The sequence below is a fragment of the Thamnophis sirtalis genome, unplaced genomic scaffold (genome assembly GCF_051295495.1).
Source record: "Thamnophis sirtalis isolate CommonGarterSnake01/CBP01778 unplaced genomic scaffold, rThaSir2_p1.2 scaffold_12, whole genome shotgun sequence".
In the NCBI taxonomy this organism is placed as follows: Eukaryota; Metazoa; Chordata; class Lepidosauria; order Squamata; family Natricidae; genus Thamnophis; species Thamnophis sirtalis.
The window spans coordinates 35293921-35310092 of record NW_028261392.1 but is presented as its reverse complement, the minus strand read 5'-3'; the positions used below and the strand labels follow the sequence as shown (position 1 = coordinate 35310092).

Genomic DNA, 16172 nt, shown 5'->3' with positions numbered 1-16172 from the left:
AGTAACTGATTCAATAATAAAATATTTTGAACAAAATATAGAAGATCAGACATTTGCATGGAATTCAGAGAGAATTGGACTGGATGGAATTCTACCAGTGCCTATTTTAAATGTAGGCCAAAGTTCCAGCTTTCTATGGAATTTCCACTAGAGTTATTCTTTAAATTGTTACCTTCTACTTAGTATAGTGTTAGTCTTACTAGTTACACACAAAGATCAGGAGAAAGTAATATAATGTTTTTGCCAGTCTCCACAGCAGCACTTTTTTTTTTTAAAGCACATACATGTAAAGGGACTGCCAAAAATCTGCTTTTTTTTTACAACTATTGTCTCCTCAGGACTCTGGTCCATTTATATGGTGAATACTGCCTATTTCCAAAACATCCTTTCCTCCACATTGGTCTCACTTTTGACAGTGATTTTAGCTCCTTTTATTTCAGTTTAATCAATATAAGGATAAATACATGCAATGGTGGGAGAAGCTAATGGGAAAAGAAGCTCAAGAAAGCTTAAGGAAGATTACATTAAAAATACAATTAGAAACAAGACTATGTTAAAAGAAAATATGGATGCAGTTTCAATAAGGAGATAAAAGATAAGAAAGAAAAAGAAGTTAATGTGACTAAAGAACAAACTTAGCAAAGAACTGAAATAAAAAAGATACATGCAAGAAATGAAAACGGAACTAGATCACAAAGGAAAACTACAGAATGGTAGCCCAGAAATACAAAACTGATGTCAGGAAAGATCATATTTTATTTATTTATTGATTGATTGGATTTATACGGTCACCCATTGTAGAGGCCTGACTCTGAGCAACTCTCAATATTAAAAATAAGAACAGATACAAAAATATATAAAAACCATAACACCCAGAAAAAAATTACAAAGTCACAATCCAATACAACATAACCAAGCAAGGGGCTCAAACCCCCAAATCCCATAGCCATTCAATCTTGCTAGGGTTGTTCTGAAACCTGTTGCATCCTGTCCAGGCGCCCATAGCCTCCAGGAACTATAATTCCACCACATCACTCAGATCACCTAAAGGGGATATGCAAATCAGCGTACTGATAGTACCTCATCCAAAACTGCTGACTTTCCCCAATGGCTTTATGAAGATGCTAAACTGGAAATGAAATAGCACCAAGGTCTGAACAGTGAGGCCTAGCAATAGCTTCTTGAGGAGGGGGTGAACTTAGGAAACAAAAATACAAAGGAAAAGTAATAGGATAGGGAGTACCTGGTTTGCTAATAGTAATCACACAGATAGTCTTAGAATAATACAGGTAGTCCTCACTTACCAACCACAAATGGAACTAGCAACTCCACTGCTATACAGAACATAATAAAATATAATATGACCATGCCAAATTATGACATCAGTTCTGGCTGCAGTCATTAAGCAAATCATTATGAATTATTAAATTCAATGTCATAAAATCACTACTTGCAATTTCCTACTGGCTTCCCCAATGATTTTGCTTGTAAGAAGCCACCTGTGGAAGGTTGCAAATGGTAATCACATGACTGTGGGACACTGTGGCCATTGTAAATATGAGCTGGTTGCCAAATGCCTAAATTGTGATCATGTGAATACCGGGATACTGCAACAGCTGCAACTTTGCACACCTGTCATAAGTCTTCTTTTTCAGCACTATCATAACTCTGAAGAGTTGTTGAATGAGTATTTGGTAAGTGGAGATTATGTGTTTGACTGCAAATGAATGAAATAGCAGTACGTTAACTGCAAAGACAGCACATGGAATTCTAGGTTGCATCAACAGATATTTAATTTCCAAATTTATAGATAGTAATTGCAGCATCTGTTCTGTTCTCATTAGGCCATCATCTCAAGTATCTTATAATTATCTTATAATATGTAATATAATATAACATTTATTTTATTTTATTTATTTATTAAATTTATTTGTTGCCATTCTCGCCACAAGGCATTTTCTGAACACTATACTTAAAAAAAGGCAGAAAAATTAGATTGGGTTAGAAGGACAATAATAATCAGAGGACTAGAAACTTGGTAATACAATTCTTGGTAAGAAATTTGAAGGAGTTGAGTATTTTTAGCCTTGAAAAAAGATGACTGGGTAATGTGACCACATTCTTCAAATACTTGAAAGGATGTCACACAGGAGGTGAAAACCTGACCTCTCTTTTTCCAGCACAGAATAATGGAGTGGAAGAGGAATTTCATTTGGATTTTATTCACAGCCAGGGTGAATACCACTGGAAAATCTGAGTCTGAGATTAAGAATACAGGAAACTATTATTTTAAGTCAATTATCTAGTCTAAAGTTACCTGTTCTGGAGTCAGCCAGTGATCTTTTTTCTTCATCATTCTGTGTTTAAACCCAAGCCCAGCATTGATATACACTTGTGTCATATAGCTATGTTTTTCTTTAACTTCTGATTGGTTTCCTATGTTGGGTAACATTCACCCCTCTGGCTCACTGGAATTGCATTTAGGTGATTCTACACCTCTTTACTCACATCTAGAAATACACTTTTTTTTTGAAAGGCAAAATAAGGCAGGATTTAATCCTGGCTTGCAAAGTAAGAAAACTGCCATTCTCTCACTGCTAAATTTAATGCAGTAGGCAGCTTTATATGCTTATTCGATATTGGCTAGGAGTGAGTAACCCATGTTCTACAGATCATATACAATCCTAAGCAAAGCATCTGTTCCAAAAACTTGAGACAATGCAATTAAATTCAGTGACAAAATGATCAACGCTTGACAACATAGATTTTAACTCTTCCAACTTGAAGCAAAGAAGGAATTGCCCTATGGAAGCTTATCATTCCAATTTTTTCCTCTTAAATCAAACATTTGAAATAGGGTCTGTTTTCCTTCCAGTGACTTTCTGCATTACTTTCTATTCTTAAAACTCACCAAAGTATTAAACAAATTAAATCATAGAAGTTTTACATGGGAGAAAGTGCATTTAAGGACAAATAAGTTTCATTCAGGGAAAACCTGCTCGTAAAATTTCATGATAAATCCCAATAAATTACTTGGTCCCATAAATAAATAAATAAATATAGATACTTTGTATATACCCAAACAATGAAACTACAGGTAATCCTTAACGTACCCCTACAATTAGAACCAGAATTTTGGTCACTGAATAAAGTGGTCATTAAGCAAGATGACCATATGACTGTTTTACTCAATAACTGTAATCCTGGCTCTCCCTATTTGGTGATAGTTAAGCAGTTATGAGAATCATTAACTGGAGTGAAGGGTACATTGTGGAGGGGGGTGGAAGAGGCCCTGGGCCCACTGGTGTGCAGAAACCTGCCTGGGACCTGCAGGCCCAAGCTTTCTCCCCACTACACCACATCCAAGAGGCCCAAATCCTTTCTCTGTTGCACCATACCTGGGAACACTTAACTCTGCAGCTTCTGAATGTGTCCAACCAATAGGAGGTGTAGCCTTCCTACTGACACCAACTCACACCATCCTGCAAATGGACCCTATTCTTGCAATGGTTCTTGAAGGTTAGAAAGTTAGCAAACATAACTAGCCTTCAGAACAATAAAGTTATCAAGTGTGACTAGCCTTCAGAAGGATGTTTGCTCGCTTTCTAGCCAAAAAGCTAGCAAATGTGGCTAGCCATTAGAAATATTGTGTTAGGAAGGAAAGCAAGTGAATGCAATCACTCTGCTGAAATCACATTCATGTGATTTGGAGAAAGCCTTCCAAACCATCACAAAAAGGAAACCTGCTTACAGGATAGCAGTGAGACAGCCTCATCAGCGTGATATATCTATCCACAGCTGCAGAATAATGCAAAGGTAAGTGGACCCTGGTATGGTGGGGTGGGGAGAAGTGACCAGGTAGCAGACCAAGGCCTCCAAAGCCAAGGCAGTTTTGTGTGTGCTGGTGGGCCAGGTTAGGGGCTGAGACGGGGGAAGATACAGGCAAGTGAGGTAATTGCAATGCCTCTGTGGTCAATTGTAAGGGCAAGCAGATTGCCAAGTCTAACAGTAATTGAATAAATGGCTGTAAATCAAGGATTACTTGTAGGATAAAATTGTCTAATTCTATAATTTTAATAATTAAGCATATGTTACATATGCAGTAGATCTATTAAAACAGCAAAACAAAGCAATAACACAGCAATTTAAATTTAGACTATGTAACATCAATAACAGAAGTTGATTTTGATAACTGAAATCTATGATAGATTGTAACGTCTTTTTTAAAAAAAACAGGATGCGTGTGCGCGTACACACACACACACAAACACACGATGTATGTACAGTCAAATAGGTCTGACCTTTCAGTCTGCCTAAAAACTGATCTAGAAATAGAATGTTTCTGTGAAGGGTTAGGGTGATGGACTACAGTTAAAGCAGCAGGTTTCCAGAAACGAGGTAGCATATTCCAAGTGTATATGTGTGTCAGAGAGATAAGAAACCATGCAATCCAGAGCTGGATTGTGGAAAGAGATTTAGGACAGCCACTCCCAGGCTATATCCATATCCATTAGATTAAGATAGATTTAATCTGGCAAGATTCTGTCTATATAGTGTTGAATTTTGACTGGATTGTTTTACGTCAGTCTTGAGCTAGGCCTGACAATCTGTTTAATAGCAGTAGACATTTGCTCAACTCATCCCCATACCAATAAAAACAGAATAAATATTTTTTTCCACAATTTATATAAGATATGGCCAAATTATCCCTCTCTACCCTTTCTTTCAATACCTTGTCCCATGTTTATGGTTCATAATTCTGTTTTAGAAATTATACAGTAGATTAGGGAGTTAAGATATTTTAGATGTTAGAGATCACATGAATACAATAAATATATCTAAAGATGGGCCCAAAGTTAGCCCTTTTATACTTCCAGATCAACAATGTACGTTGGAGTTTGGACTTTTATTTGCATATACTATATTTACTTCTGAAAGTGTTTTTAGTAGCTCAATTAGTCAGAAATGCTAATTTCCCTAAATTTGTGGTTTTCAGAATATTTTCCTGGATGGTAAATTTTGAGGCAAGTTAAAGTCATCAATTTCATTGAATTTCCTTGAATTCTGGAAGTATTAGGGCAATAACTGAGGTTATAGTTAATGCTGAGCTATTCCTCTCAGTAGGCTACTTATTGAAGGAAAATTATGAATTATGCGTTTTAGTTACTTTTTATAAATAATTGGATTTTATAATGAAATATGAAACATGCAATGAAATGATTCAATCATCATTCTTTGAATAATATTTTCAAGTTTTTATGAAAAAATCATTAATCTACAAATCTTTTCTATTAAAACAATCTATAAATACCCACAAGTTTTAAATATAGTACTTGCTAATTATAAAATAGAATCTGATTTATTTCAAACTGATAAATAATCTGATGTATATATGTGGGGTGCAATCAAGTGGAAGTTTATTCCCAATTAAACATGAAATAATAAAACATGTAACTAATAGAACTTGTTCCCTAGTAAGCATTCTCCAATGCTGAATTTTAGTCTTAGTACTAGTGGATATAAATTAGTAGCATTATTTAATGACTTTAGCCCTGGGTTTTTCTAGATTAGTGCAAATGTATATTATTTAATTGGGAGAAACAGATGTAAATGATTAAAAATGTGGTCACACACTTGCCTTTCAAAGCGTTCTGTGCCCAACTGTCTTTTGGTGATATCTAACTCAGATTCCAGTTGAGTAATTGTGTTTTTGATCTGTGAAAAATCTCGATTCTGGATAGCACTATAAAGGACAAAGTTGTCACTTAAACTGAAAGGCTGTAACTAGTCAAATATAATAAAATAAAGAATAGGATTAGTTTTTCAAGAACAGCTTCCAATATATTTGATATAAAAATAGTTGGATAAGCATCCAGAAAGAAAATAGAAACAATTATTTATTTGTGCTGTGTCAAAGGCATTAAATACCTGTGTTAAAATTTTCTAATTTTACTGAACAAAAACGTTTTCATATTAAGGTACAAATTGTTTTTAAAATTCTAATATATATTTTATTCCCATGAGATAGATACTGTTTTGCCTAATATTTAGTTTCTCTAGTTTCAAGTGATTTTTAATTAAACTATCTTCTACTCTAATAAAGGGCCTCCTAAAGAAGGTAAAAATGGGAAGATTAACAAAAGTATAACAGCAAATTTTAATTTGTGATAATTGAGTGTTGTTTGTACTGGTTACTCACATTTTGTTTTCTGCCAGAGTAAGTTGCTCTTTAAGAAGATGTATTTCAGAATCCTTCTCTTGACTTATCATCTGAGATTGATACTCTTTTTCTCGATTGGCTGTTAACAAAGATTCCAAGTTTTTAATTGAGCTTCTTTCATTGTTGAGTTGCTTTCTCAGAAATTCTATTTCTGAGTGAGATGATTCCCATTCATTCTGAAACTGAAAGCCAAAATAATGAGTGCTCTTGTTTTCTTTAATATGTAGTATACTAAAAACTAGCAGATTACACTGTAAATTGAAAATGAACACCCCTCCCCCCTATCTTTTCAGCTTTTCTTCCTTAATGTAAAAAACTGTAGCCCTCTCTCTGCTAAGAACTTATAGTGGTTTTCTCTAAAGACAGTATAGTAATATTTCTTAATGTGTAAAAATAAATGGGTTTTATTTATGATGTTAATCCAAAACTATACAATTTTTTGGGTTTTTAGTATTTTTTGACCGTGGCTGTTTTCCCGCACACATCTCATCACAAAATGTTACATTACGTTACACAAAATGTAATACTGTAACATCACTGACACATGAAAGTGGAGTTTGCTGGTGGCTCATAGATAAGTATGGTAGTTTGCCTAGCCAGTTTGGAAGTGGTTTCCTTTCCAATCATTGTAAACAAATGACACTGAACATTAATTATCACAAATCATGACATGGAGATATATGATTTAAAAGTTAAGTTTTTTAATGTTTTGATTTAAGTATTTTCCCAATTTGATACTATTGTAAGATGTAATCTGAAGCTCCACAGAGTTCCAGTTACATACACACTAAGTTATCCAAGCAGAATATAATCTATAATTTCCTTTTTATATGCTGGACAATACTTTAGTTCTTAGTGAGGAATCTTATGCTGTGGGACATTCCATCCCGTACAAAATACATCAGAACCCTCTAAATAAATTTAGAGTATTTAAATCAAGATGGATTGCCTATAAACCACATGAAGCTCCCATATCCATTTTAATAGCCCCCCCCCCCCAATTTCACTATCAACTACTAAAGTGGATGTTAAAATCAGAAGACTGGTAGTACTTTTACAGACTAACATGAACTACTACTCACTTTGTCAGATGCACAAAGTGACAAACAGGCCAAACTTCACACAAAAAAATTAATGATGACAGACTTGGCTTCAGGATTGCATCGTTATCATGTTTGAAGTGCTCAGAGCTTCCCTAAACCCTTTTAAAATTAAGCATGACCCTATGGAACACGAAAACAATTGCCTGCCTTGGCTTAATCTAAAATTCATTTGCAGATATTTCTCTTTTTGAAATGAGCCTGTCATAATTTTTATTCAGCTGAAGTATTTTAAAAAAATCTATCAGGAGTTTTGAAAAAAGTATGAAAAATGTTTAGTACCAACAAACAGAACAGATTGATGGTTAAAAAAAATCTCATTCAGCCTCAAATTTTGTGATCCATCCTCCCCATAGCCGAAAAGAATGGATTTGTATTCACCAAATCTATTTAATGACGATATTTGATTGTTTTAAAGAAAAAAGACAAGTTTAAATTAAGTCTCTCTCAAGAACAGTGTAGAATGAGATAGTGTTAACAAGGTTCTAGAGTTAGGACTTCAATCATACAGCACACATGCCTTTTTTACTTTTTTGAACTATACCTAATAAATAAGACTCAGCAAACTTCAGATTTGAAGACTAAAAGGTGCTTCAGAATATGCAGGAGTAGGAATGGAATACATGTGAACAAATGCATAATATAATTGTAAATTTTCCTGGAATCATATGGCTGAGCTCTACTGAATCCTTGGATCACAGAGCAAAATTGACACACACACTCATACCCACACACAAACACACACAGTCATTTAAAGGTATGGTATTTTACAAATTTCTTGTATTAATACTTTAACCCTCTTAACATATCCAATGAATCAAGAGATACAAGAATATACTTCCTGTGGTGGACAATTTCTTGTCCAAGTGACTCTAAGAAAAATCTGACATGTAAAGAATTTTCCATGAACAGCAAGAATTTAATTCAAGCATTAGGAAAATATTTATGAGTTTTCAGCTTTAATGTTTGTTCTCTATAAATCAAGCCGAACTTATTTTATACCTACTCTTTCTACTTCTTTTGTTGTGTTCTTTAGTTGCCGGCTTAATAACTCATTGCTAGTATCCAGTTTAATGCAGAGTTCCCGAGCAGAAGTCAAATCTGAGAGGATAGAAACCTTTTCCAGGTGGACTTTCTCAAGTTTCTCCTCCATTTTCATCAGAGACTTACCTAAAGTAGAAATCTGTGACTTATAGGCTTTTTCAGATGCTAAATGCTGCCCCAAAAAAGAAAGGCCAATTAACATTTATGTTCTAAATGAACCAGTAAGAATATATTCAAGAAAAAATAATTTTACTTAATAATAAGCATGTTTATCTAAATAAATATGCTTCTGTTTTATGTTAATTTTGAAATGTTCTATAGTCAATAAAAATAAAAGCAGACTCTAAAAATACATCAACAAAAATGAAACATACCAAAATTTGTTTTCATAAGTTTTATATATATAATTGTTAAGAGACTTTATAGCACTAATAGACAATTCCAGAATTGCATGTGAAGTTTATTGGATACTGAAAATATCATGTGTTGTAAATTTCAGTGCATTGTTTGTTACATCAATAAAGGGAAGTCTTGATAAAGTAGAGAACATGTGTATCCTGAAGAATTTGTGTCAGAATGTAGATACCAAATGGAAATGATATGTTATTCAGAATACAATAAAATTGTTTATTTTATAGAACATAAGAAATTAATAATTAATATAGAAGGAATTATTTTTAAAAATATTACTTTGGGAGTGCAAATTCAGTTTTAGAGTCAAAAAGATTCAGTGAACAAACATATGGATACTATTTCCAAACAGCCAGACTAAGCATGGAAAATATTTTACAATATCTCATATCTACTATCTAAAAAGATTAATTCTGGCTCAGTTGAAATTCTATGATTCATAATTACTATAGACAAATATCAATGCCTTTCCACTCCTATAATCCAATCCTAAACTTTCTTAAGAAAGACCAGAATGTTTTAAAGTCAAATGCAGCAAATGGTCAATAACTTTTCCTTAAAATAAACTTCCATTTTGAAAATTCCTGCTGCAATCTGATAATAAGTGCAAAGCAACACAAGACAAAACATTCCTTTAACTCTTTACTCATGTGGGAGGTGAATAGTAAGTGTTACAAACACCATTTTTAAAAATGTAAGAGCTGCACTGCTAACTAGCCAATGAAAGAAAATGAGATAGAAAGAGAGAGAGAGAGAGAGAGAGGGAGGGAGATTATAAGAGAAAGCTTTTAAAACCTACTTGTCCAATTGCTATTTCATGCGATTCTGCTTGCTCTTTCAGTCTATGGTTCTCAGATTCTGCACTGAGAAGTTCCATCTGGATGCAGTTATAATCTTTTTCCATTTGATGCAACTTTGATTCCCATCTGTCTGCCTGTTCACGGATCATGTGAAAGTTTTCCATAAGATCTTCATTATCTTTCTCCTAAAATATAAATTTTGATTTTATTTTTGAGATTTACTTAGTTTACCATCTGAAACTACTATAGGTAGTCCTCAACTTACAATAGCTTTTTTAGTGACTGTTTGAAGTTACAATAGCACTGAAAAAGTGACATGACTATTTTTCATTATGTCCATTGTCACATGATTTACATTTGGATGCTTGACAATTGGTTCATATTTATGATGGTTGCAGTGTCCTGGGTTCATGTGACCATCGTTTGCGACCTTCTGATTAGCGAAGTGAATGGGAAAGCCAGATTCATTTAACAATAACACTTAACATGTTATTAATTTAACAACTGCAGTGATTCACTTAACAAATGTGGCAAGAAAAGACGTAAAAAGGTAACAAAACTCACTTAAGAAATTTCTCACTTAGCAACATAAATTCTAGGCTTAATTGTAGTTGTAAGTTAAGGACTACTTGTATACCATTTAATGTTACATTTATAGGCTTGCTATTGTGTACAAAATCATGATATCCTATAAAACCTCCTTTAGATTAAAGGTTCATGCAAACTAAGTGCATCATATATGCATGCTATTTATAATAAGAGTGACTGATTAAAAACTAGGATCAATTAAAGCATCCGGGTCAATATTTCAGAAGTGTCAAAGTTAATCCATTGTCTGATCACAATCACAGAAATTCAATGGACAGTCTTTAAATATTTTTTAAAGCGTCAAAAGATTACTTTTTGCAGTCAGCTAGACCTTTTGATCATACAATAATAGCAATAGCACTTAGACTTATATACCACTTCAGAGTACTCCATAGCCCTCTCTAACTATATACAGTCAGCATATTGTCCCCAATAATCTGGGTACTCATTTTACCGCTCTCTTGGAAGGATGGAAGACTGAGTCAACCTTGAGCCAGTCAGGGTTGAACCTCTGGCATTAATTAACACTGAATATCTAAAAAGCTATAAGCTTAGTCATCATTAGGAAGCTACAAGAGTTAATACACTTTTTGTTGGCAAAATATAAACAATAGTTTTATATTAATTTCTAAAAATTATATTCTAAATTGGCTGTTAATTAAGATTTTCTGAAATGGGTCAGACTCAAGTAACTGGCCTCTTGTCAACACTTTATTTTTTGTTTTTCATTTGAATACCCTGTTTTCCCCAAAATAAGACCTCCCCAGATAATAAGCCCAATCGAACTTTTGAACGCATGCACTAAAATAAGCCCTCCCCAAAAATATTGTAACACAGCAGCAGCCATGAGGTGACCATACTCGCCGCCTCCTTCACCTCAAAAATAGTAAGACCTCCCTGAAAACAAGGTCAAGCGCTTATTTCGGAGTCAAAAGAAAATAGGACTGTGTCTTATTTTCAGGGAAACACGTACCTTAAATGTTGTATCCTGTACCTACAGTATTTTGAATGGATACTATTGGTAAAATCAAATCTAATGTTAAAGGTAATATTATAGGTAATATTTCTTTGTAATGAGCATTATATTTATATTATTAACATTTTATGCCATACTTTCAATTTATTTTCACAACTGGATTATATCTTTGAGACAACATCTCTCCCTGATTTTTAATATAACAAATTTTATTTTATACTAAAACAAATCATTGTATTCTTTTGATATCTAAATACTGCAAATTGTATGTACATACATACATATCCGTGTGTGTGTGTGTGTGTGTGTATTTGTTTTATGTCATAAAATAAAAAATCATCTCTTCTATGGGCCTTGAAAACTGCATTTAAAAATTACTGTATTGTAATCAGATCAAATCAAAATTTTATTACAGCCCTATGCAGCACAGTAAAATTAATTGGCTTGTATTAATAAATCTTTAAAAATTGTAATAAAATTTCATAAAATACACTATTATTGTAACTCCAGTACAAATAGCTATTACAATCACCAACATTTGGGTCTAAACCTCAAACATAGGTAGGATGGATACTACAAAAAACAGCTAAAATTAGGCACTCGAAAAATATGTCAGATAAAAGCAGTGAAAAATAGATATTGTGCTCTCTACCAGGGTAGATCTTTAAAATGGAATACATATCTTCCTGTGATCAATTATTTATAAGACCTATACTGGTTTATAGCAATGTAATTAACAATTTTGGAAACAATGAAGTTTGCTTTAAAGATGTAGTGGTAAGGTAGACCAGTGATCCCCAACCCCCGGTCCGCGGACCGGTGCCGGGCCGTGGAGTACCTGGCACCGGGCCGCGCAGCGGCCGGGGGCCATGATTGCTGCAGCGGCCGGGGGCCATAGTTTCTTTCTGTATGCAAATTAGGGCTAACTGGCACAAGGGGTGTTACTGGACCGCTGGTGGCACTCTGACGTCACCAGCGGCCCACCGCCCCCCTGTGTCCAGCGCCGCCCTTCTCATTCCTTTTCAGCGCTTCAGCGCTGGCCGATTCCTGAAAAAAACCTAAGAGTGCCTGCGCAGCTACATAGGGCTAACGTAGACAGCGCTAGTAGCGTAGCCTTGCACTTTATATTTATGTAATTGTATTTTATTTTGTAAGGCATGTTTAAATACAATAAAATAAAAGTTGTTTAATCAAAACAATCTGATATATAAACAATCAATGTGTCGTCGCGAACAACGCCCCCCCACCCCTGCGCGCGCTCAGCGGGCCACGGTAAAATTATCAAAGGCTGACTGGTCCGCGGCGATAAAAAGGTTGGGGACCACTGAGGTAGACAACATTCTAAAGTACTCAAAATACTATTAGTTACAGGTAAGTCCATAATAGTATAGTATGAACTGGGAACAATTAAGCATGGTGCAGCAGAAGTTTAATTTTTTTCTCCTTGGTATCTTAGGGTTCTTTAAAATTAGTCCTCCTATTGCATATGAAAAATTCCTCTTTAACAACTAAGTTTTGTTCTTTTTCAAGCTGTCTCTGCATTGACTACTATGTATTTAGGAGCTTTCCCACTTTATGTGGACAGTAGACTCAGTCCAGATTGGGCTGCTATGTATTTACAATTAAGAAGTTGGATCTGGACAACATGCAATTAGCATATCTAGTTTCCTAAAAGAGAAAGATTTAGCCAAATGGAAGAGGCAGTTATAACTTCCTCCTGCACTTAAGAGCTTTTCCTTGAAACTTTTTCAGGAGCCATTTCCCAGTAATATATTTCAAGGAAAAGTGAGAGAAAAATAACCTGCAAGTGAGAATGAAACTGAGGAAGAATAAACAGCTCCTTCTCATCTGACAAATCTCTCTTCAAAATTCTGCTCTATATAATAGCATTTTAAGGGAAACATGGAAGTGGAAATCTCACATTTATCTTACAATATATAGTTTTGCTCGAAAGAAGATATCCTGAAGTAACTGTGCTTTCTATAAGCAAGGGCTCTAAAGCAGAGCTGGACAACCTCTTGGTAATCAAAGACTGTACAGTGTGTAGGGCCAAATAGTACTTATCACATATGTGCGGAAGGTCAGGTTTTTTTTGTAGAGTTTTCTTTTAATTGTTATGGCAGTTGTTATGGGATGGCTTTCCTGTGTTCTTTCATCTCAAACTGATAGGAAATTCTTCACTCAATTATCAATAATCAGATAATTACCAACAATTAAAGGAGTCTCTGGGACTTTTAAAAAAGGGCATGGGGGTCAAATTGCCCACACCCATTCTAAGCACCAACCATTCATTCCTGCTTATTGTGGCAGGAAGCCTTGTACTAAGCCTTTTTATAGTGGTATCTTTTCAAAGTATATGCTTACTTTGGAGTTCAGTAAGGACTTCAATCTTTGAAAATCTTCAATTTTCAACTTCATGTCATCAAAATCATTCTGACTTTTACTGAGTTTCTCAAATAGAAGCTGTCAAACAAATACAAAGTATTATTTATGTTTAATTTATTCATGTTTTAAATATGATTTGATATTTAAACACATTAATAAGTTGCATTATTACATATAAAAAGAGAAATATATTTAAAATTGAGAAAATGTATTGCAATATGTCATCCTTTATTCAATAAAAGTTGAGCAGCTATAGTGGACACAGCCCTCGCCCTAGATGAGTGGGCCTGCAGAGGGCTGAGATAGCAGAAACTTTTCTAAGACATATAATATACAAATGAACAGATAATCCAATGTGCATTCTTACTATGAGAGAGAATGTTAATAAAACCTCTCTTATCTATCTGTACATAAACAATCACACTGATTATTGATTTTGTTTCTTAAATGCACAAGTTTACTCATGGCAAAATACAAAGTTCTTTGAAACTCTATGAAGTTAAGGGTAACTTTCTAATGGTCTTATTGAAGCGAAAAGAAATATTGACAACATAATGACCTTAATTAAAATGAAAATTAGAAACAATTTGGGTAGAAATGATATATCTGGGAATAATATTACTTGTTATTTGTGGAAGGCTATAATTATTGGATTAACAGGAGACCTACTAGTTTAATTTCATGATAGGCTATAGTAAACAGCAGCAAAAAGCTATTTTCAGTGTAACAGCTGTAAATTTGAGATAGCTAAAAGTTCAAATAGTCTGTTCATTATTGCTAACAGACACCCAGATTCCATGAAGGAAGCATCACTAACCAATGTAAACCTAATGGGGAACTCATCAAATTTGCAGATGACACCAAGCTGGCAGGAATAGCCAACACTCCAGAAGACAGGCTTAAGAGACAGAAGAATCTTGACAAACTTGAACATTGGGCACTATCTAATAAAATGAAATTTAATGGTGAAAAGAATAAGGTTCTACATTTAGGCAACAAAAACGAAATGCAACGGTACAGTATAGGTGGTACTTTGCTCAACAGTAGTAACTGTGAAAGGGATCTTGGAGTCCTAGTGGACAACCATTTAAATATGAGCCAGCAGTGTGCAGCAGCTGCCAAAAAAGCCAACACAGTTCTAGCCTGCATAAACAGAGGGATAGAATCAAGATCACGTGAAGTGTTAATACCACTTTACAATGCCTTTGTAAGGCCATACTTGGAATACTGCATTCAGTTTTGGTCACCACGATGTAGAAGAGATGTGGAGTCTTTAGAAAGAGTGCAGAGAAGAGCAACAAAAATGATTAGAGGATTGGAGACTAAAACATATGAAGAACGGTTGCAGGAACTGGGTATGTCTAATTTAATAGAAAGAAGGACTAGGGGAGACATGATAGCAGTGTTGCAATATCTCAGGGGTTGCCACAAAGAAGAGGGAGTCAAACTATTTTCCAAGGCACCTGAGGGTAGAACAAGAAGCAAAGGGTGGAAACTAAACAAGGAGAGAAGCAACTTAGAACTGAGGAGAAACTTCCTGATAGTTAGAACAATTAATCAGTGGAACAGCTTGCCTCCAGAAGTTGTGAATGCCCCAACACTGGAAGTCTTTAAGAAGATGTTGGATAGCCATTTGTCTGAAAAGGTATAGGGTTTCCTGCCTAGGCAGGGGGTTGGAGTAGAAGACCTCCAAGGTCCCTTCCAACTCTGCTACTGTATTGTATAATTGAATCACTTAAAAAATTGGATGAGAAAAAAAAGATAAAATATTGAATTTTGTTCAGCTGAAGTATGGAAGTCAGAACTTCAAGGAAGAGGTCGGTACACTTATGAAATAAAAAGACAAAAATGTACAAAGTTCAAGGAACAGACAATATATATATATATATATATATATATATATATATATATATATATATATATATATATATATATATATATATATATATATATATATATATATATATAATGTAGAGAGAGAGAGAGAGAGAGAGAGAGAGAGAGAGAGAGAGATACAGTAGATAGGTAGAGAAAGAAAGAGAGAGTAAGTTGGTAAGTAGAGGGATAGCGAGAGAGAAACAGAAAGAGAGAAATACAGTAGATAGGTAGGAGGAGGGAGGGAGAGAGATGGGGGGGAGAAAGAACTACAGGAGGGAGGGAGGGAGGGAGGGAGGGAGAGAGAGTAGATAGGTAGGTAGATGTTTCCAGGTATATTTATCCATGTGCTGGAGAAGGAAATCGCTGACAATCTGCAGCACCTAAGACTTTGTTTCTGATGTTACAGCACTTGATCAATGTAATTCTCATCAATCAGTTAAAGAGCTTTCCAAAAGGGGGTGGGGTTTGCACTCTGCACTCCCAAAAATAGCATGAATAGCCTTGGGGGTGCTTGCAGAGTATTCCTGGGTGGTGGAGGCTCCCAAAAACGAGCAAAAAAGGCCAATTTTTCATGAAAACAGGCCCTTTTTTCAACAAAAAATTGCATGCAGAGCCTTATGGAGGCTTATAGAATGCTGCTGGGGGCTAGGGGGGCATTTTTTGCTCATTTCTGCCCTCCCCAGCCTCCAGAAGTTCTCTGAAAGCCTCAATAAGGGTATGGACAGCCATTTTGGTGAAGAGGTTGGCTTCCGGAGGCAAAAATGCTGTAT

General features: G+C 34.8%; 1 protein-coding gene across 5 annotated transcripts in view; it reads right to left on the bottom strand.

The window, feature by feature from the left end:
* TSGA10 (testis specific 10) overlaps positions 1–16172 on the bottom strand; it is a 43040-nt gene that overhangs the window by 1514 nt on the left and 25354 nt on the right. For 2 of the 5 annotated variants that reach the window (XM_087726631.1, XM_087726634.1), the window contains 5 exons: positions 13504–13602; positions 9575–9760; positions 8327–8536; positions 6200–6402; positions 5639–5743 (listed from right to left, as the gene is read on the bottom strand). In XM_087726631.1, coding sequence (XP_087582757.1) covers positions 5639–5743; positions 6200–6402; positions 8327–8536; positions 9575–9760; positions 13504–13602 — 803 coding nt within the window. Of the gene's footprint in view, positions 1–5638; positions 5785–6199; positions 6403–8326; positions 8537–9574; positions 9761–13503; positions 13603–16172 lie in introns of those variants that run through there. The other 3 variants (XM_087726635.1, XM_087726632.1, XM_087726633.1) reach the window with 3 other exon arrangements.